Source organism: Melospiza melodia, chromosome 1 (assembly GCF_035770615.1).
Source record: "Melospiza melodia melodia isolate bMelMel2 chromosome 1, bMelMel2.pri, whole genome shotgun sequence".
Classification (NCBI taxonomy): domain Eukaryota; kingdom Metazoa; phylum Chordata; class Aves; order Passeriformes; family Passerellidae; genus Melospiza; species Melospiza melodia.
The window spans coordinates 20311023-20334893 of record NC_086194.1 but is presented as its reverse complement, the minus strand read 5'-3'; the positions used below and the strand labels follow the sequence as shown (position 1 = coordinate 20334893).

Here is a 23871-nt window from a genome sequence, read left to right as displayed (position 1 = left end):
AAAAATTCCATGCTTGAGGGCTCAAACTTGTAGTGCAAATAAAGCTTGACTTCGTTTTCTATTATGATTTTGATCAAAGTTTTTACTTCTATAAATAGAAGAGAGTTAAGAAATAAAATTATTAAGACTATAACTACTATAAGAAGACTATAACTATAAACAACTATATTTATAAAGAAAATATTTCTTACAGCCTTTGAATAATCCTCCCTTGCTGATATCCTTAAATTAAATAAAATACTTTCTGTCCTTGGAAGAACTTTTTTCTTTGTTGCTTTATTTCTTTGTTTCTCTAGTTTTGTATTGTAGGCAATTTATCTATAATTTTTCCTCTTAATTCCTCTGGTGTCAAAAGTTCTTACAGAGGTTTTATATTCCCCTGTAGTACTTTTCAGAAAGTACTTTTTTGTTGCTTTTAATTTTTCATGTATGCTTCATATATGCCATTATATTTTCCATAGTTTATGTTTTTTACATTAGATTAAGCAGAAGCAATCACAATACTTTCACAAAATACATTCCCCAAAGTAGAGTAAGCATGTCATTTTGGATACAGGCTCATTCTGGAGGCTCCATAGGACTTTGGTTTATCTACAGCACAGCACTTGCTTTCTTGTCAAAACATCATGTCAACTCCTCTTTACCCTGCTTTTAAAGATTCAAGTTCTTGAAAGGAAAGAGAGGAAATAGTGTTAATTATCCCTGGGCTCAGATAATAATATTGATTGGTTTTATAATGGCATCAGAGAACTCTGAAGCTAGATAAACAACTGGTAGCATACCTTCTAGTGTTGCCTATTTCTCTTATGCACAAGATAGCAGTCACAGACATGTAGATGCCTTGTTCATGTCTGTGAAAGAGAAATCTGGGTTTAATCTACAATATTTTCCTATATAAAAGTTTGTTGCTGTGGCATGAAGTTATAAGCTCAACTTCTAGGAAATTTAAAGAATATATTACAGTGTAAATCATTGCATAACACAAGAGTAAACAGGCAACAAAAGGAAAATAATGTTTATAGAAGTTTTTTATTAAAATGAGCATTTTTTTGATGAAATGACACTTTCTTCCTTTACCTTGAGATTGTGTAACATTTGTATTTGAGATAGGTTTTATTTAGAGAAATAAACATAGAAACCGCAGACTTAAAACCTTTAATCAGACCTTGTTTATTATTGTAATAGTTGCTGCAGAAGGCAGCAAAATATTCAGTGACTCGAGAAGCAGGGGAAAGAGCTGATATATTTAGTAAAAAATATTTAGCCTTTTTATTTCTGAAAACTAATAGATGCTCTTGAGGGGATGGACAGCTCCTTTGATCTCTGTAGGAATGCTTTTATAAGGGCCAGTAGGTCAAGCAGAGCATAAATTGCTTTTCTGCTTCACATGGAAAGACAATATGCTTCCAATGCTTTGTTGCAGAAGTTCTGTCTGAGGAGTAAAGACCTTGATTACATGGTGGAGATGTGACTGCTTCTTGCAGCAGTGGTGCAGATGACCTTTATTTCTTTGGTTGTTTTTTAAACATTGCTGTGAAAAGCATATTCCCTGAAAACCACAGTGGGAAGAAAGCCCAGTTTCCACATATATTTGTCATTACATATTGAGTGGTTGTAAATGTAAGGAGGCTGAGCTGGGACTTCTTGCAGGTTTAAGCATGCAAATTAAAACTTGAGATACTATCAGCTGATGTGATTCGTGGTTGCTGGGGTTATCTGTGAGTAAAATGAAGATATATATATTTATCTATTTAATAGGAAATAGATGATATCCAAGTCACACCATCAGCATGAAGATCAGATTTCATTCTTGCTGGAATGGGTCTTTGGTGGAATTACATGAGACCAGTCCTTATTTGTAACAACTGAGAAAAAAATGTTTTGTGAAGAAGTGACCTTTATGTCCTTTTATTTTTTCTTCAGGCCATTTTGAGTGGTTAGAAGCTAATGACAAGGCATTATATGAAAGGGCCCATCTAAACAGCTCCATGTGTCGTTGCTCCAGGAAGAATTGCCATTTTCAGTTTCATTACTCCATGGCAGATCGCAGTGTGCTCAAGGCAGTTCTGCTTTTGAACCAGGTAAGTAGAAAAGTGTTCATTTCCAAAAGTTAAAGGTGTGGCAGTCCAGGTGTCACCAGACAAAATGCAAGACACACCCGCTGCTGCATGCCTGTCCCCTGAGTCAGTTTGTACACAAACTCACTTGGTTACTGGTTAATTCCACTGGTCTGTGCAATTGCAAAGCCTGGATCTTCACCATCTCAGCTATGAACTGATTTGATGGGTGAATGTTCTGCAATAAGGCTTCAAGGACAAACTCAACTAATACAGAATTAAATCAATTGGAGATTTCAGGGGGGGGAATCTATAGTAATAGCTTTTCTAGCCTTCTTCCTGTTATGGAATTAAGAAAATAGGTGCTTTTGTCTATGGAGACATATTAGAAACAGTTGTTAATTCAGGATAGCTGGAAAGTTCTTGATTAAACACCTGCTTTGCTTTGCCCAAGTGTTAGAGCAGTAATTTTTCTATTCTTCTACCTATTAGTAGATAAAAGAGCCCTGCCAGAATGAAGCACACATGTCAGTTGAGCATTGGTAGCTATTTCCATCTTTATTACCTCCCCTACCTTGTGAGACTTTCTACTATTAGGATGCTCTCTTTTGGAAGTCTGGTTTGATAGGTTAGTCTTGATGCTTTGCACTGCTACTTCATGAAAGCAAGATCAGTAGAGCTGCTCTCACACAGTTAATGGCTCTCATATCTTGGTGCTGGAGGTGAATTCTTATCACACAACAATATACATATTTAAATACTGGATCAATTTCATTCACAAAGATTAGAAGCTAAAAATCCCAAAGTATAACACAATCAAAAGGTCTTAAAATTAGGACAGGTAATGGAAACAATTTATTTCTTCCTGGTTGTGTCTTTGAATATTCATGAAAACAACTCCAGGCTTTTGCTCATGTTTCATTTATAAAAGCCAATAGTTGTATTTTTCTGTGGCTGTGTCAGGGAATTGTAACATAATCAGTGTTCTGGTCAGAATGCATGGATTTTTGTGCCATAGTACTTGCCAATAAATCCCCAGGTGTGACACTCTCAGCAACCTTGAGACAGAATAGGAATATTGATTTCAGCAGTTCAGCTAAGTAGCATCAATGGACCCAATCCAAGAGTTGTTTTTCCCTGAAAACAGAGCAAATTATGTAAGTGAAAACCATAAGAGAACTGACATATGAGTTCCCATAGAACTGAGAACCTAAATTGAATTAATTGATAAACTGGTCCTTACATGCTCATTAGAAGAAAATTTTCTGGCATTTATTACATCAGTCCCCTCTGTTTCCACATATTCTCTTAGCCCTTCTACGTTTTAGTTATTGAATTTTTCCTTCAGAAATCAGAAATTCAGAAATCAGAAGTGTATTTATTGCACACAGACTTATTTAAAGATGGTGTGAGTCACTCATACTGAAAACTTTGCCAGAAAAATCTTCAGGAACATGAGCTTCTGCTGGTAGTTTCAGGAAAAATAAAACAACATACAGACTCATGTTTAAGACTTCTTTAACTGAAATGAAGGGAGAGTTGGCTTTTTCACATTTTGCTACTGAATCATTAGGTTGTTTATGAAAGACAAATGAATTGTCAAAACTAGCCAATATTAAAAACCAGAAGTGAGGGCTGAGTGCTTATTCTGACCCTGGAAGAAAACAGAGCCTCTGTCCTGGGAGCTGCCATTCAAAACAGCCTCTCAACTGTGTGTACCTTGCAGCTTCCTGCACATCCTATCACTTTATTTATTGATCAAAACCTCTTGTCTTTGAATAACTCTTCTAAATCCCAACACTGACAGGCCCAACACTCTGGGACTGAATTATACCCAATGTACAGTTTCAGTACTGTTCTTAGAGGCAAGTGATGCCAGGTCCTGTCACTGGTCACCACATGAAGAAGTTGTAGACTCCAATGATGTTTTCCCTTAGTCTCCCCCAAGGTGAACAACCCAAGAGACCTCTACGCTCCTCACACGGCTTCCCCTCAATGTCCTTCACCATCCTCATGGCCCTCCTTTGGACACTCTAACAATTAAATCTCATTTTTATATTGTGGCACCCAGAAGTGCCCCCAGCACTCAGGGTGAGGCTGCCCCAGTGCAGAGCAGAGCAGAGCAGAGCAGAGCAGAGCAGAGCAGAGCAGAGCAGGACAATCCCTCCCTTGCCCTGCTGGCCATGCTGTGCCTGATGCCCCCCAGGACAGGGTTGGCCCTCCTGGCTGCCAGGGCACTGCTGGCTCAGGTTCAGCTTGCCATGGGCCAGGACCCCCAGGTTCCTTTCCATGGCTCTGCTCTCCAGAATCTCATTGCCCAGTTTGTACATTCAATTAGCAAAATAAAAATGGAAACCAAATAATATCATGTTGAGTCTATCACTTGCTGTTCACTACGTGTTTGTTACTCCCTTTAAGTAATGGGCTTATTTTTCTTCCTTTTATTGCCTTAATCTTTACATCTTTTATGGATTTGAAAAATCCAGAAATTAGTCAATAAAAGGCAATTTCAACTAATGCTTATACATGCAAGTATATTTATATCCTAATCCACTAAAATTTTTCTATGTGCTCAACAACACTTGCAAAAGTCATGTGAGTATATTCCTCTGCAGAAGGTAAAGTTGATTAATCATTGTGGGAGGGTAAAAAAACTTTTGTGTCAAATTACTCTCTGAAAAGAGAAGTAGGGACAAAATAATGGGTGCAGTTGCACAGCAGTGCAGGTATCGATAGAGAAATGTCAAAAAAAAAGATAAAATTATTTTATAGATGGAGACCTTTATAAAAAGTTGGGATTTCTCTTCCATCCTTCAAATCTGAGCAGCACTATGTCAGAAAAAAAAAAAACCATTGTGGGGAAAAGGAACAATTCTTGCCCATTTTAGCTTTACAAAAGGTTGTTTATTGATAGTAATAAATCACAGTAAGGGGGAATAAAGTTGTCTTGAGCAACCATTCCCCTGCATCACCAAAATAAATCTTGAAGGAAAGTACTGGAAAAGCAACACCTTCCATATTTTGGAAAAAGGTTATTGACACAAGGAATGTGCTAGAGGGGTTAACCCATTTGTAGCAAAGAGGTGGAAGAATAGGACAAGCAGGATGAATACTACAAGTATTGTGAGGAAGGGAAATGATATTGTTGAATTTTTAGAGCTGTATAAAATCACAGGATAAAATTTGCTTAAAATACTCTTTCATCTGAGGAGATTTACAGCTTTCAGTGTAAATAAAAGTCTCAGGTCTGGCTACTGGACAGAAAACTCCAGTTTACTGCTACAGGCTATTTACTCCTGCTGTAGTAAAATTACCTTGGGAGAAAAATGGTCATAGGGCTGGGTTTCCAAGCTGTTACCTGAATGTGAGCAAAATTGTAGTATCAAGGTGCATCCAGTCAAATACTCAGCAAATACATTGCTTCCCAAAAGATATACAAATGTGTTTGAAGGGTCTGTACATGCAGGTGGGGAGGGAGCATGTTAAATAAAAGCAGAAATTTAACCACAGGCTATGGTTTTAACCTTCCATGCAGTATGGTTCCTAGTACATCCTTTTCTGTATCTCATATGTGCCTAAGATATGATTAGGCTGAAAGATTTCCTTTAGAAGCTGAATTATTTAGTAAAATGAAGCAAGTTTTACACAGAATGAGGTGTTCTCAATATAGAAAGACTTTTGCTGAATATGTCATGTAAAGAATTGAACAAATACATCCCATACTAAAGTAGAAACTCACAGCTGACTTTTATTTCTGAAATCAAGTATGCCATGTGCTTTATCCAATTTGATCTCTTCTGTCATTGAGTGTTTGAAATTAGTGTGTTCCCTTGGCATCGTCTTGCAGTTAGCCAAAATTTCTTTTCTTGTTTTTTTTTTTTTTGTTTTTTGTGATCTTTGAACACATGTTCAATGGGGAATTAATCTTCCAGCTTTCCTAGTATATCAGAATGGCCTTGGTAAGAAAAGAGCACTAATTGTCTGTACATCACAAATAATTCCAATGTCCTTCTGCTGGCTCACAGCCTATCAAGCAGTAGGCAGCACATTTCTCCTCTCTTTATATTATAAAACAGGAAAAAAGATAACTGTCCTTGTCTATAGTACTGATAACATTTCACATGCCTATCATAACCCCTTTTATTAATCTCCTGTAAGATAAATTGTTTTTATACTTTCAATTTCTCGTCATACAAGAGACTCTCCATTTCTCTTATCCTGCTTTGCATCTTTTTCTGAACTGCCACTAATTCTGTAATATCCTTGTTGGAAAAGGTATGACCCATACTTTGCAGCTTCCTAAAAGGAGTCTCAGTATTTGATATTTTTAATAGTGAGTGTGTTTGTATGTATAGCCTAAACTTTTCCTGCAGGTTTTTTCTGTCTTTTTGGTTTTGCTCTATTTTGCAACTGCTTCTTGAAAAGATTTTATGTGGGTATATAAAGTTCAAATTTCTGCCTTCTCTCCTTTATGCCTCAGTATGTTGCAAGCAGGATCATGACCAGAAGCAAAATGAGTGTGAAATGCTTCTGCCAAATTATTGAATCAAAAGGGCTACATAAAGGGAGCCTTACCATATGTAGCACTCTTCCTGTTACCCTTAAGAGGTGGAATTAAAATGGGAAGATTAAGGTAATTCAGTTCATGAGTAAAAGTTGCTTGATGTTACTCTGTGTGCTTGCTTTACAGATTAAAAAAAAAAAATTAGCTCAATTGATTGGGTAATTCTGGCAGACCCAAACTTCAGTTCCAAGAGAACTAAATATAATTAATTACACAACATAATATAAGCAGTTATTTATGAAAAGGAAGCTTATGTAGAGAACACCATGGAAACATATTGTTAAATTCAGCAATAACATGGCTTAATTTACATATTAATTAATGTTAATTCTACCAACTCAACTCCCGACAATTATATTATTAGTCTGTTTAGTCACAAAAAACACGGGTTATTTCCCCTCTCTTCATTAGACCTCAGTGCACAGATTGCAAGTGAGTATGAGAAACTGTATTTTTTCACATAGAGCAACTTTGTATATGCTGGTTGTTTAGCTGGGAGATGAAAAGATGGATTATGAAAACTGGCCTCGATAACTTCTGGAGGAACAAAAATTATCTTTATTACATTGTTTTCTACATTTTACAGGAGGAGCGTGTCTTGTGGGAAAGCAACACCATGACTAAGAAGGAATGGGTCAAAGTGAATATACAGCTACCAACAGGGCTACAAAATATAAAGGTATGAATGAAAAAGGCATGTGTTCAATTTTTGAAGATGGTTTACTTTGTTGTTTGTAAATCGTCTAGAAAGCCTAAAAAATTGTTTAAATGGTGTATATATTGAATGTCTTGCTATTTTTCCATTGCTTCAATATGAGTAAATCTCTGGCTGTATCTCAATAAAATATCTACACAAACATGACATACAGAAGCTGCTGCATTTGAATAATATGCAAGAAAATGAATAAAAATCTCATCTGATTCTAATTAGTCATCTGAGGCCAAGTCAGGAATTGCCAACTCATTTAAATGTATTTATACTGTTAAGTGAGATGATGTAAATGATCTTTGTGGAACTTCAGTGAAATTATGTAAACCACTGTTTGGGAAGATACCTTTTCCTTGAAAGTTCAGACATAAAGATAAATGCTAAATTGCAGCTACTTAATTTTTATATTAATTTACGCGTTTCCATTTTAAGTAACTTTCCATTTACAATTTTTTGTACTTCTGTAAGTAACCATCATATTGTACTGCTTCAGCAGTCAGCTGAAAATATAATCTCTATGAAAGGACAAAAACTAAGCCCACTGCAGGAATTGATGTTTTGACAGATGTTAGAATGAATGCATTTCACTAAGCTAGTAGGATCTAAGGGTGTGTTGTTGCCTGTCTCTCCTTTTCCCACGAGGATAATTTTGAATAAACAAGCAGATGTGTAATTAACTTATCTGTAGTATCTAAAAATAAACATCTTCTTAGGTTGTATGTATATAAGTAGGAAGCCTACTGTGTATTCTTGTACAAAAACTGCAAGGATCCCTTGCACTTAGGGAAGGAAACATACTATTTTAATATTTGTGCTTATTTTGTATTTTCAGCACAGCATTCTGTTTTTTGAACTGATAGAGAGAGCATGGAAGCATTAGATGACTTTTGTCATTTTGAAGACATTTTCTCTAGTGGAAGACAATGACATATATAACTCATGTTTTAGAAAGAAAAATCCCTCTTGAGATTTCACTCCAACCTAATTGCCAGGCTTTGGGGAGTGTGCTAGACCCTTCTGCTTATGCCCCAAATCAGATCTGTTCCAGTTTCTTCTGTTTAGTCAGACACTCTAACACAGTGCTTTCTGACCCTTGCACATAACTGCTTTCTGAGACTCACACTTTGGTCATGTCCCAGTCTGGGAAAACCCACAAATCCATTTTTATTTATTCTTCCAACTCCTGCTCTTTTTTCTTAGTGTTTTCTTTTATTGCCATCCTAATCTTTTTGATTAATCCAAGCTTTCTTCCTCCTGCTCACTGCCCTAACTCAGGTAAAAGAAACCTTGAGAGCACAAATGGGATAATTTCATTGCTTTGAGAGCCAGCAGAGCTGGGCTGCACCATGCCCAGGAGCAACAGATGCTCTTCTGGAATTTCATTGCTATAAATCAGCTTGTGCTAAATCTGCTCAGAGCAAGGCAACTCTGTCAGAGAGAGAAATGCTCCTTGAATCTCTGTGTCCATGTCAATAGCAGTAAAATAAGCAGGGTGAAGGCACAGGCTCAGGATTGGCATGTGATTGTCCAAATAATTAAAACATTGGCATGGTTCCTAGAAAGGTTTGACCTAAGCAAATCAGCCACCTCCAATCCTGTGCCCAGAACAGTTCCAGGATTGCAAGCAGGCAGGGACCACTCCCACAGCAGAGACTAGGTGCATCCATTTTGTTTTATGTGATGAAACAGTTATCAATTGTTAAAACTCTGCTATGCCAGCTGATGTCTGAGGACAGTCCCCAGCCCAATTTACACAGCTGTAAGTGGAAATTTTCTCTTGGGGAGCTGCAAAATGAGCTTTTGAAGACACTTCAGAAAGGAGGATGGAGTCTTTAGGATATTAGATTTCAGGACATCTTCCTAAAATACAGGGGCATTATTAATTTTTAGCTAAATATTTATGAGAACAGGAGTTTTTCTTTAAGATAGACTTTTTTTCTTTTAAACTTCATTCTTGCATATTATTCAAATTCTTGCATATTATTCAAATTCTTTCTTCAAAGTTCAACATAAATTTTCCATAATTTCAACCTGAGATATCCATACAAAATTTCCGATTCTGGTTTGAAATTTATCACAGTTTTGCAATGGGAATTACGAAGCACTTTTTACACCTAGAACTGTTTTGTGTAAATAAAATCAGTTTCACTCCATTCTCTGTTGACACAAATATTTTGTTGACAGCTTGTGTTTAAAGGAGCACTCCAGAGCAGGGCAGGTTTCATCTGCATGAGTGGCGTCCAGCTCCTGGATGCTGCACCATCAGAGCCAGCAGGTTTGTGCTCCTGGGAAGAACCCTCCTGCAGGGATGGGCAGCCCGTGGCCCCTGGATCAGCCTGTGACTCCCACTGGGACTGCCCTGGTGGCAGCGATGAGGACCCAGCCACCTGCTGTGAGTGAACCCCATTGCTTTAGGGGGGCAGCCTGCTCAGCAGGGCTGTGAAACCTAAACATTTCTGTTCAGCAAATCCCTCGAAAAATATTTTAAATTTCTACGGCTTCTTTTCCCCAGAATATTTAATGGCATACAGGTAAAAAAAAAATGTTCATAGCATTTTCTTCTTTCCATTGCTATGTGTTCCTCTGTCTCGCCTCATCATTTTAGATACAGTTGGTAATTTTTTTAATAACCTGCTAAAATACAACATTTACTGTGTTTTTGCTTAAATATATTCCCTGTATACCACTTTTATAACCCTTATTTGCAAGGGAATGAAATCTGCCTTGGGATTTTTTTTCTGAACAGTTTTCTAATTTAGACTCTTTGTGAATTACTGTCAGAAAATGCATTAAGTGACATTATATTTGCACTATGATACAAATCAGCACAGAAATGTAGTTCAGAAGCTGCATCTCCCTTATATTTGCAGCTGAAGGTAAGTTTGTTTAGAAGCTACAGTTTCTACTGTACAATCAAGAGTAAAAAGAAAATAATTAAAATTACTGAAAAAATGTCTGTAATAATTCTAAGTAATTTTAGATGTCCAAGTGAAAACGTCTTTAGGGACCCTATCACTTCTAAAATTTATACTATAGGGCATGCATAAGTATGTGTGTTTGCCTGTGGTAGTAACACTTAAATATGTGTTTAACCTAAAACATGCACATATTTAAGATACCAGTGATGATATATATTGCTGCTGAGAGGAGCCAGTTAAAATTTTGTGTATTGCTCAATGTAGCAGGATTAAAAACATTGATAATATTTTATTTTCTAATTCCTCAATGAGACTTCAGGAAATATTTGTGATTGCATGCCATTTTTTAAACTCACAGTCAGAATCCTTAATTTTTTTCAATTACTTAAAGAACCATGTGGGAACTATCTCTGAAACAAGTAACTTGTGCAAATGCTGAAATCACATTTTAAATAGGAAGGATATACTGTTTTATCTGTGGGTAGAATCTAAGCAAACATTAAAGTCTGTTAGGCCTCCCTCTCTGAGAGCTCTTTTTGATTTTTACAAGGCTTGACCCTATGCTGTGTCTGTGTCTCTGTGTCTGTACTTACCTCCACGGGTAAGAATGTGGAGAGCCCTTGTAAGTTCTTTGGGAGGAATGGAAGTGAATTGTATTTTCAAAGCTGGACTTTATTTCTCAGCAATTTAGCAATCCCACTTCATAACAATGAAAAAGAATTTTCTTCATTGTGGTGAAGAGCAACTGGAAATAAAAAAAATAATTTTTAGATTTCAAAGGATCATGAAACATAATTGTAGCAATTTAAGGGAGCTTCTAATCATAGTACACAAGACAAAAATGAAGATAACTCCAAACACTTACAGGCCTGTGCCTCAGACACTGGACATTTAAGTTAGGTAAACAAAAGATTAAAAATTACCTAGATCTAGTCAGTCTTTTAAAGATCACAGTAGAATCTTTGGAAATATTTCCTCTGTCGTGGTGATGTTGATGGGTCAGAAAAACGGAGATTTGGCAAAGAAGAAAAAGTCAGAATGACCCGACGGTCTCAACACTGTTCTTTGTGGAATCTCCAGAGTTATGGTGCTGGGACAAGGAATGATCAGTGCAAAATGTTCTTCAAAATCTCTGCCTAGTTCTCCATTCTCTGCTGCTGCTTCTGCAATTGACTTTGGTTTTTCTACTGGCGCTGGCTCTCCACTAACTCTCTTCAAATTAAAGAAAATATGACACTCACTTGAAACTGAGGAATAGGGATTGTTTTCTTAACTATGTTTTGAGGTATTCACAGTTTGAAGAGGTATCATTTTATTGGAGCAGTGCATAAAAGTATATTCATCCCCAAAAAGAGGGTGGAAACAGGTTATTTTCTGGAGTATAAGTGCCAATAGTAGTTGCTAGTTTCTCTGACTACTGGCTGAGAAGAAAGAGCACACAAAAATGTGCCATCTTTAAAATAACAATAACTATTGTTAAAGTTTGCCCATTTTAATGGATAATATTGTCTTGCATGCTTCCCACACTCCTTTTCAAGAAAGATGGCCCTAATGGAATATAACTACTCAGCAGTTTAGTCAGCTTAGAGGATTCATCTTTTAGATACTTTTCACAGTATTGAGAAAAAAAAGTGTAAAGAAAAAAATTCTTATTTATTTTTTTCTTTTGTTCTTTTATTCCCATTATATCAACTTTTCACAAAATCTTGATATTGTCCTCCATGATGTTTAGAGTTCACTATATTCATTTATATTGATTTTCAGTAAAATTTCCTGTCTGGTACAGAGATGCATGTTATAGTCTTTATTAGGTCTTTTAGCATCTATCCTTGGACACATCCTCAGTAGTTTCCTTTGTTGAAGTGTTCTCAGGTACTGAAAGAGCTGACAGACTTCCTATTGAGCAAAAACAATGGCAGACAACTGGTACTTAATGTGAAGGATTCCCCTCCTTTAAGAATTTATTTTTTTCTTTATAATAAGGAATTTAAAAATAAAGTTTCTTTTTGGTCATGTTGATTTGACATGGGTAGTGTTGTAATAACACAATTTACTACAAGAACAAGCACATAAATATTTTGTAACTCTTCCTAATCTTTCTGTTTAATCTCTGCTCATTTATATAAAGATATATTTAAGTCTAGGAGACTTAAAAGTCTCAAAAATTAGGAAATTGTCTAGGAAACATATGCATATGAGTAACCATCTTTATCTGAGTTGTTAAAATCTATGAATCTAATGGAGTGATAAGTTATGAAAGTACAGATTTTACTATTAAATTCTGCATTTTCATTATGTCTTTTCTGACAGCTCTTGTTTGTGATCACTTCTAATTTTTTTATTTCAGTGAGTGATAACAAATTATGAAAACCTAGTTAATATATTTGAACAGAAAGTGAGAAGCAGGACTTGGATAATTTAAAGGATTATAAAGATCTCTTTCATGGTGGTGCCTTTTCTTTATTTCCCACCCAATATAAACTAAGTAAATACTGTGTCAAAAAACTAATATTTCAAACGCTATACTTATTATTATTTTACATTATTTATACATAACCTGCACAATACTTATAAACCCATAAATACAAATGAATCAGTTGCTAGAAGTCCTAGCAGCTTGGAAACAAGTCTAGGGAGCACTTGCTATTTTCAGGTAATATCACACTTTGATGCAGTAGTGTTTCTGGAAATTACCTGCTCATCAGCATCCATGTAAATTCAAAATTATTGTGGGGTGGGGTCATCCTACAGGCAATTCTGAAAGAGGATCATTTCCATTTACCTTAATTAGAAACTTTCTTAAAACAGCCATCTTCACTGCTTCTGCTTTTAATTTAACACCTCTAGTATTACCTTAAATATTCTTAGCTTTTCATAGGATTTGTATAATTTATGAATATGGAATATGTAGAATGAAGGAAACCTGTATAATTTTAAAGGCATGTAGCTTTTACAGCATTTCATTTACAGTATAGCAATTTACAACTGCCAATCCTTGCAACCTTCCACAGCAGGTGAGCACAGACACAAATATTTTTATTACCATTCAACATTGAAGTGGAAAGAGAACTTTTTAGTCTGAAACATTAGTTTTACTAAACATTGGTGCATTTCCTGTGAGACTGAATTTGCCTGAAATTGTGAGTCTCTGCTCATTGATCTCGTATGCGCATGTGGAGAACAGGAAGCTACACCCATTCTATTTTCACAGATTTTGCTGCTGACCAGCACTGCGCAGCCCTTTGTGTTTCACCAGAGCAGCTCCAAGCAAACCTGACCTCTGCAGAGCAAGGGTGGACATGAGATTCTCTTAAACTCTCTCAACCCTAAGCCAGGGAACTGAGTCATTTCAGAGGGATGTGAGGCCTCCTCACCTATGAGAGCTATGAGTCATCTGTCTAATGACTTATGACATGAGGAAGTTCAGGCTGGATGATCTGTGGCCATCTGGGATACTTCTGTATTAATCCTTTAACAAATTCTAGGGAAATAAAATTAATCACAAAATGGTAGGGAAAGTGCACAGGCACTTAGAAAGAAGGTAAATGTGTAACCCTTCGCTTTCACAAAATGACATTAAATGTTAGCCTGAAACTGTAAAATATTAGTGGCAAAGACATTATTTGGTTTCTGTTCATAATGATAGTTATTACCTCAAGTTCCAAAGACACTTAGGCGCTGCCATACTGAATGAAGGGAGCACTCTCCTCATTCTCTACTGGTGTTCAAGGAGACACCAACTGATGGAGAGACCAGCTGAGCGTCCCCATTTGTGCTCATTTGGTTGAGCTCTCAGAGCAGGATTGGAAACTTTCATGCACTTGCAGCCTAGCAAAGCTGAAGGAATATGACTTGGCTGATAACCCAGCCTAGTTAACAGAACTGCTTTGTTATTACCCTGGGAGGAGCATGAGGAGATGGGATAGATAAAGCTAGTCAAAGAAAAAGTATTTCCATTTCAACTCCTATACTCTTGAAATATGTGCTTTGTTTCCTAGGGTTTTGGGGGGGGTTTCTGGTTGCTGTTTTGTTTTTGGTTTTGTTGTTGTTTTTTTTTTTTTTTGTTTCTTTTGAATATGTTGAAAACTGATTGTATTAATTGAAAAATCTTTTCAGTGTATTTTATGGCTTTAGTAGCCTATGTTATTCTTGAAACTCAAAAAGTTTTTGGGGAACAATTTTTTTTTCTGGCTGCATCATTGGATTTTGTAGAAATGGTGTAAAAATTTACTCCTTCACTAAGTAAGCCATACTGATATATTCACATGAATTAAAAAAAAATCAAATTTTACTTACTGTTAAAATGAAAGCAAGTTGTCGTTTCCTTTCTATTTCCATTTCTGTTTTGCTGAATTATAAAGGTCTAAAATTGAGAACTGACTAATTTTCCACTCAAAATGTTGAAAACCTATCTGCAGTTAGAATCCATTGAAATCTTCCTAGTGATCTATAAAACATAAGCTCTGGTGTTGAGAATTCCAGTAGGAAGGGACAAAATATATCAGAAAAGAGTTCTATGTCAAACTTAACTGCAGCATGACTGCTCAAAAACTATAGGCTGTGCAGTCACTTATTTTCCTACTATGGATAGTGAAAGATTATCCATAATCCCTTGAAGGTTCAGATAAAAATGCTGAATGTTTGATAGGAAAGGCACACTTCTTAAGGTTGATTGATGTTTGAGGAACGAAAAAACACACTGAAAAACTCTCTTACTTGGATTTGGGTTTTAGCCAAAGTGCAGAACTTTTCTTTCAAGATTGATTAAATATTTACAAGTAACCCTTAAATTTTTAGAATTAAGTAGGGATAAAGTTTAAGTTTGACTGTTAATTTGGACAAGTGCATTTCACTCAAGTTGAAGGGCAGCTGTTCTACAACATATTTACACTTTTAAATTGAAGTATCACTTCCAGATACTATATAGGGGCAACACTTGGGTTTGGTAATTGACTCTGGTCAGTGTTTCTTCGTAACTGGGTGCTTGTTTAGAGCTGTAAATTTCAAGTGAAAGGTGGAGTAAAAAGAAAACATTTAGTATCTAAAGTATGGTGATCATTGCCATATTCTATTTCCTCTCCACCAACCAAGAGAAAAAAACCCAAACCAAACATCATCATCAACAAAAACCAAACCCAACCCTGAACATCAACCAAAAAACACCCCAAAGTGCACCACCATGAATTGTCTTCCTACCTTTACAATTGTGTTCAGACTTGAATAAAGTTTGTAAAAATGACTGGACAAAACCAATTTCATTTGGGATCATGTTTTGCTCTGGATGCATGTCTTTTTTCCCCCCCACTGCTTATATATTCAGCCTAAAAAGGGATATTTATACATTTCTTTCTATATCCATAGGGTTAGAAGGAATTTTACTACAGGCTACCAATGTGAGAAATGCTAATTTCACCACACCTCTCATCCTGTTGAACAGCAAGGGAAGTGATGGGCTCTGATCATACAAAATCTGGTCCCAAATGCCTCCAGTTAAAAGACAACATTGATTTAAAAAATATTTCCATGCTAAATACCTTTTAGAGCTGTAATATAATAGTTATTAGTACTATCTTGATCTTAGTTTCGTATTTAAACAATTATTTGAACTCATTTTCTTTGGTGCCTACAGGGTCATTTATGCATGTCTTTTTGGGTATTCCTGTGCAGGCACTGCAGTCACCTATTTTTGCAGTTTAGTGGGGTTTAGGGAGGCCAGGAGACAGAGATATTTAAGCAAAGAATGTTTGTCTTTTTGTGTCACATTGGTTCTCTCAAGACTGCTTAGCTAAGGAAAGCAAAATGTCTAGATATAGTATTAATCACCAAAACAGCTTAGTCTTGGATATCAATTTGCATATTCAACCTTAATGTACTAGCAATTGAAGTCTAATTAAAAAGATACCTTGTGAAAAGCATGAAAATTTAATCAAATATGTTAGCCAAGTTTCATTTTAAACTAAATACGCTGCACTAAACAGAAAACTATGTACCATCAAATTTTAATATATATGGTGAAGCCAGGTAAGAGACACTCATATTTGTGGTTTATTTTCTACCTTAAGATTTAGCTGCTTAAATAACCTCTATATTTCTGGGAAACTTTTACTATTTAGCTTTGTTACAATGATGCTTAAATAAAGATGCATTTCATTTTGATTTTGTACAGTCTTAAAATTGGAGTAATATGTATGATCTTTTCTGAGGTTGATATGATCAGATAAATGTGCTGTGGGAGCAGAAAGTGACAAATACAGTTTTAAAATAATGGTTGCAATTGCAATAAGTGACCCCAGGAGTTAAGTGTAGTGCCTTGGGAAGCTGTTCTGGACCAGGAAAGAAAACTCTGGGTATAAAACTTTTCTATCAAAATAATTATTTGTACTCAATCAATGTAGGAGTGTGTGAAATTTTTATACAATTTAAATTGGTCTAATCCATACCAACTGACAAAGTCGTCTTTCACTTTGCAATAAAAATTTCTAGGCAATCTGAATAATTGATAAATTTAAATCTCATTTTCAAAAATAAATTAAATGAAAGCTTAATTCATCTTTGCTTTCCATATATTTTAAGCCCTAAATGCATTTGATTTTTCTCACATGTTCATAACTAAATTACTGGTGCAATTCTTCTTTAAAAATATTTAATATTATTTTGTAATACGTCAGCAATCTATGTACAGGTCTTTACTATGTTTATTCTCTTATAGGTAGTTTGTTTCATGGTTCTGAGTTTGATTAGGAAAGGAAGGGCCTGCCCAACCTCTTACCTGTATTCTAGAGCTAATTATCCCTCTGAATAACCTGCAACATATTTTTGCTTTTTCAACACTCTAAATACATCTAAGTACAAAACAGTCAGAGTTGCGGCATTAAACTGTTGCATCAAGTTTAACTTATTGATCCTCTGTTGTTGTTCTTACCACAGCTAATTACACCTTATGTGATTTTGAGACTGACCTTTGTGGATGGAAGCCACTGAGCAAAGGTGATGCTGACTGGAGCATAATGAAAGGACAGGCTCCCTGGGACAGAGCACTCCCTGGCAGAGGTCATGCAAACAATATGGGCCATGGTGAGACTTAATACTATTTTTCTCCTTCTGTCATGAAAATTCCTACTTGTGAATGGTCACAGACTGATAATAAAATCTGGTTTGAAATGGATGCCATGCTGTATGTAAATAACACAGGTAATGTGCTACAGAAAGCCATTCTGTTGGAGATAATATTTTTTAGCTGTGGTCTAGTTACTCTGTCTTGGTAACCCTTATTTTTGGCTGGCACAATCAGTGAGGTATGAGACTCAATGCAGTTTTTTTGAGATACTGAGCTTTGAACTGACAGCTGACGTTTTTGTGCATATCATAACCATTGTTTACCCAAGATTCACATAGGGGCCACTCTTGAAAGCATTATTTGGACAAACAGCTTTTTGCAGTTAAATTAATCCATATTGTCTGGGAAAAATAGAGGGAGTATAGTTTCCTTTAAAGAGCTGTCCTTCCTTCAGCCTATACTTCCCATACAATGTATTCAGCTGGAAAGCCATTTTATTCCAGAAGAGGACTGTTAAAATATTTCTCCAAAGTGAAAATGTTATTATAGCACACTCCATAAAAATAAAACTACTAAGCATGTTTTTCATTGTCAAATAATATTGACAAGTATTCTGTGACTTTAATTTTATTAAAATGTATCTATTGCACTGCTTCCAGTGGAAATAAGATTAAAATCTGGTCTAGAGCCCCTTTAATTTAGATTTAATTAATTATGTATATTATCTGCAGCCAGACCTCCACACTTTTCTTACAGGCTCATGTTAAAGAAATGTGGCATTTAAGTATTCCTCCTCAGGTATAGGAACCTCAGGATTAAAATTGACCTGAGCGACAGTAGTGGGTAAAGGAGGTGTGTGCCTGCTATAGAATGATTCTAAATGAACAGTCATATTTTATCCACTGCTCCTCATGTCATGAAGTGCACCAAAGTTGCTACACACTTTTCTCAGCCCCTGTTTGATATTTCATGTTATTTTCTCTGTAGAGTGGGACTGGGTCTGCATTAGTGCACTTTAAGTTAACACTGCTGTGTTGGAGGTTTCCAACTCTCAAAGCTCCAGAAGGGTGCACTGATCTGTGTCCTTCTCTGCTCTAGCTGCTGGTGAGGTCTGAGGGGTAATGTGGTGAGAAGGAAGGCTGCTGGCAGCCTCAGTACCACATTAACATCACCCATGTGGAGCTATGGGCTGCTTCAATTCACTTGCTTCGACACCTGAATTTTTACAAGCTTGTTTCAGTGTTGCTGCAGGTTGAAGCCTCAAGCAGATTTGGAGGTTACTATGCCCCACCTCTCAAGCCCAGTAATGTTGCATTGTCTGTATAAATTAGCTGAAAAGGTACTTCTGAGGTGGTTTTGTACCAATCTATCATTGTGCCTGCTACAGCCACGACTTCAGAATTAGGATTCCAGAATCTGAGTAAGTTTTTGCCAACATTAAATCACCATCATTCAGGTTGCAACTGTTCCTTTAGTACCGCAGAGTGGTCATCTCCCTTCTCTCCTGGGGAGGGCAGTAGCAAATTTTGATTAATGAAGATCTTAACAAGGCTACAGCAGAGGCTCAGCTGCAAATTAAAGAGGGTCCTTTGAAGTACCCTTGCATTCCAATGAGGGGAGCTTCTCTCATGCTGTGGAATGCAGCATTCCAGTTTGTACAGGGAGCTGGAATGGTCCCCTCTTTGTGCCAACCTTGCTAAAGCAATGCCATTATTCACGTGGGGCTGGACCTTGGCTTCATTACAGATCCATGGGAAATGAGTGGCTAAGGAGTATGACTGTGGCAGCACAATAGCTGATTTTCCAAGATGTAAGGCAATATGTGTAATATAAATGCTCAAAAAAGACTGAGCCTTTAGTGTTGTTTTGCATAGACTTTCATGAAAAAAGTCTCAGTATTCAGCAAAGGCAGCACTGACGGCATTCAAAATATGCTGCTTTAGGGCCCCTTGAAAATGTTTATCCTTCCCTACCTTTGTCTGAAGCACATCTGCTGTAGTTCAAATCCAAATGCAGTGCATTTGCCAGAGTTCAGATTAGATCTTTAATTAAGCTTTCATCCCCACTAGCACAGACAACAATGTCAAGTCTGTGGACCCCATGAGAAAACACAGCTTATTCCATTGGCTCCTGTGGTCTGTAACATTGTTAGCATGCTTAAAAGTGGCTGGGCTGTGATGAGAGTGAATACTGTACCCTAAAGGAAATAATTTCTGGTTTAAATTCTGTTTGAAACAATATTTAAGCCAATTAAAACGTGTCCTTTAGGGATCTTGGCTGAGGTCTCCGTTGCTTGATCTCCAGGGCTCTCTGGGTTGCAGCTCCTCTGCTCTCCCCAGTCTGTGCAGAGAGTTGATGGGCAATGTGTGAAGGTGATGGGTAATACTTGCAGTGTTTTCAGGCTGGAGATCCTAAAGCTTTTGCTTGAAGAAAGCACATAAAAAATACATCCAGTGGATCTGCACAGTAATGCTCTCAGCACCTGAACTGCCTTCAAGGGGCTCTGTAGCCACTTCCTTGGGTTTATGTGCTCGCAGGCACCCTGACAGGGTAGTCTCAACAATGGCTGCCCAAAAAGTTTTATTTCCTTCTCCCTCTCTCCTTGTCTTTGGAATCAGTCATGACAATTTTACAAGAGGGAAGAGCCAGGAGCATTTGGCAATTCTGTTTTGTCTTTACTCACATAGACATTGCTTGTCACAACCTGTTATGACACCCTCCTCATTATCCACAGAGACTGAACTGATGGCAAAACAGTTTAGATTGTTTTAATCTATGAATAAGCTTTATGTGTCTCATGAAGCATGTAGTTACCTCTCTGGGGTAGCTATTTGCCATTGGAGCATGACATATTTCTCCTACTTTAAAATAAAATTTGTTTACAGGATCATTTATTTACTTCAGTGGATCACACCAGAGGAGCACAGAGACAGCCATGTCTCACCTGGGAAGCCCTTTCCTTGTCAGGCTTGCCCCTGGGCTCTCCTGCTGCCAGGTAACAGTTTGATATGATCTGTCCCTGTCTTTGTGCCCTATCCCTCAGCTGATGCAGGTCGGGTATTCCTCATGCTCTAAGTGCAGCTGCTGAGGGCTCTATTTCAACACCAGTGGAAGCAGTTAAAGACTAATGCTTTGAGAGGACAGAGAAGGCAACTTTTTACTGTTTTGCTGCCAAATTTTTATATCTGATTATTACTATTCTTTCTCAAAGCACCCAGCAGGTGACTCTGATTTCAGGACATGCTCCAGGTTTTTGTGTACTTTGGCAAAGGTATCTGGACAGTGATAACAGGGCTCTATCAAACAGCCATTCTGTCGTCTGCAGGCAGAAAAGTCACATAACCAGGGGTCTATAATGGGACATCTATGGTTTGAAGTCACTGTGTACATAGGCTGTGTTGGTGTGACCAGAGAGAACTAGCTACCATACCCCAGACACACACTAAATTTAAATTCGTGCTTTGAGGAGAATGCTTTTTAAGCTGATCAGTGCAGCACTTGGGAGTTACTCTGAAATATGTGTTTTTTGTCAGGTGTCTTGTGGCTCTACAGATGAATGCAAAAGAAACCAGCCAGGATAGTGGTTGAGCTGAAAAGCTAGAAAGGGACCAGGAAAAAATGAATCAGGAGGGACAAAAAAATAGAAAAGTATTAGATGAAAAATGAAAATACACTTTTATAACTAGACAGTTTTAATTTTCAAAAATATTCTGTAATTTTTAAAACAAAACTTGAAGAAATATATTAAATACAAACAGCAACTATTCATTACATTCACAGCTGTATTTTTATTTGTCCTTTTGGCCACTGAATAAAATTAATATACATGGTTCAGTTTTATAACTTTTTTTTTTAATTTCTTTTTTCCTAAGTTTTTTTTTTTTTTTAATTTATTTTCTATTCTGTAACTTTTCAATGCTTATGCCCTACTTGGGAGAAGTTGTATAGTTATGATGTGATTTTCTTCTGATACTGTATAATCCCTTCTCATTTAAAAAGTCAGAGAGAAGAAAAGGAAAAGACAGAGAAAGCTTGCCAAAATAATTTTATTATGTTCTGTGAAAAAAAAGAGGCTCTAAAGAAACAAAATGAAATTTAGACTGGTTGCTTAACTTTTAAGGCTCAATGTAGAACAGAAATTGTTAATTCCACTTGAGAAAACTTTTTTCATAAAAAAGAGAAAAAGTCAGAAAAGAAGGAGCAGCACTTAGAAGCCCCAACAAGTAGCAGAATTTTATTCCAGCAGGATCTAGGCTTCTTAGGTTTTATCTCATTGAAGGGACCAGAGACAAGTGCTAGCTTAGCTAAATCTGTTTTACTTGAAACTGCAGCTCACTCGGACTACGCACATCAGCGAGTTACCAGATCTCAGCTGAATAGCTGCCACTTGCAGCTGAGGAGCAGAAGCCTCTGAAACAATTCAAGAACGGTTCCTTGCAATCCCTTAAGGCAATCTCACAGTTCTTAATCTTCACGTGATTTCTTAGTGTTGTAGAAGGTCAGAAATAAAAGAGATGCAGGATAAACTCAAGCAGAATGCTGCTGCAAGGAACTCAGAAGCCCTGAACCATCCCACAGAAGCCTTGTGTGTCTGCACAACTCCTGGGACACCCAACAGCCTTTGTGCTCACAGCACATTTGTTTAGACAGCTCCATCTCACTTTTGTTGACTTTGATGCTGGAGAGATAAGCACCTTTCAGATTCAGATTAATTTATCTTAGAAACCCTTAAGGCAAACTGGGCACCACTGATACTGCATCAATGAATTATTCTAGTAAGATCTATTGCAGAGTTTGGTCTGCATTCAAAATAAACACAGATGCAGTGGGGATGCACATATTTTTCTTGACTTCAAAGTCAGAAAAGAAACAAGTTTTGTTATAAGTATGCATGTATTGAATGAATTTAAAATTCTTAGATCCAACAAAAGCTAGAGCAAGTTCTTACCTAACGGTACGTGTCTGTCAGAGAGTGTTTTTGAGGACGGGAAGTTTGGCTTTCTGCCACGTTATCCCTGCAGACTTTTATTTCTGGGAAAGAGCAACGAGCAGGGGTTGCTCACTAGGATGTGTTATGCTGTCTGCCTATTAATGTGAGATGATGCCCTCTGTTGGATATCCCACTGAGAGGATAAAAGGATCTACACAAAGAGATCTATGTTTATTGCTAGCTTTACAAGTTCTTTAGCTCCGGTTGATAAAAAAAAATGTTTGAGTTGAAGGGTAACAGATTTATATTGTTCCTTTCTGGTTAATTGAAGCTTAGAAGTAACTCCTTTCTGCAGCTTCTTTTTGTAGATGTAAGCTAAGAAACATCTTCATTTGGCTCAAGGTTTTGCGCTTGTAGAAGCAAATTTCTAGTCCCAGCTCTGTGTTTATGGCTCTTTAATGGGCACAGTAGTCATTGTATAGTAGGTCATGTAGACATAAAGAAGGAAGGCAACATTATTTCTTATTTAATGAAAACATAAATTTGTTTGAAAATGTGTTGGAAGGACAAAAGCCATCTAAATTTTTTAGAGTGTAATTCTTCCAACACCTCACTTTGGAAAGTGCGTGTATACCTGCTACTTTCTATTTCTTAAGCTTTTTTTGCTGGGGGAATGAGTTACATGAAAGTATTTCAATTTATTAATAAGGATCAAGACTCTTTTATGTAAGACCTGATTTTCATGAGAGGTGGTAAAATTAAATGTTGAGAGATGGAGTCTGCCAGACCTGAAGCTAGATGATATTAAAAAGTAGCAGTGTGTTTTAACAGGAATATTTCTGCATGACTGATCCAGCCCTTGTTTTACTTTCATGAAGAGACAAGTATTATCAATATCAAGGCTTTTGCAGGGAAGTAAGGATACTGCAGTTGAAGAAATTTTGATCTTTGTGTAGAGAAGCAGGAAGGACTCAGGGGGAAAGAAAAAAATTAGTCTTTGAAAATCTTATTTCTTTCCCTCGGTTCTCAGCTGAATTTTTGCCTGGGTATTATTAAAAAAAGAATGTATCAGTACAAAAAATAAATTAAATTTATTAAATTACTCTGTATTGCAAGGGAGCGAACTGTGATTCTCACTGTATTCTTATCTTTTCTGCCTCACAAGCAGTCTCACCCACATACAGTTTTTGTATTTTCCTCCCATATACTGGTCAATCTGCTTGTTCCAGGAGATTAATAGATTTTGAAAATCTGTCTTCTGTATTTATTTATGTTGATTTTGGATATAACAGATCATAAGGTTTCCTTCATACAAGAATCTCAGTGATTGCTCTTTTGAGATTAACATGCCTATAAAACTGTCATATATTCAGCATTTGTTAAGAAAAATAATCTTTGAGAAGTCTCTAGTTGCTTACTGTGGTAAAGAAGTTAAGAGAAGTAATATCATTTAGTCTGCATCAGTTGATACATAGAAGTTAAAAGTTAAATTGTAAAAATGAGCTTTAGTTTTAAATATAGTTTTGTCTTTTAACATGGTACTGCTCCTCAGCATTCTGTGATCTCAAATATCCCCATCTTTCATGCCAAGTCTGTGCTTAGACCCATCATGTCTTCCTTTGTTATGATGTACATA

General features: G+C 36.7%; 1 protein-coding gene across 1 annotated transcript in view; it reads left to right on the top strand.

Moving 5' to 3' along the window:
* Window positions 1-23871, top strand: part of MALRD1 (MAM and LDL receptor class A domain containing 1) — a 233366-nt gene that overhangs the window by 18494 nt on the left and 191001 nt on the right. Inside the window, exons 7-11 of the mRNA XM_063176389.1 lie at window positions 1924-2081; window positions 7208-7300; window positions 9515-9722; window positions 17176-17322; window positions 20191-20300. Coding sequence (XP_063032459.1) covers window positions 1924-2081; window positions 7208-7300; window positions 9515-9722; window positions 17176-17322; window positions 20191-20300 — 716 coding nt within the window. The remainder of the gene's footprint in view (window positions 1-1923; window positions 2082-7207; window positions 7301-9514; window positions 9723-17175; window positions 17323-20190; window positions 20301-23871) is intronic.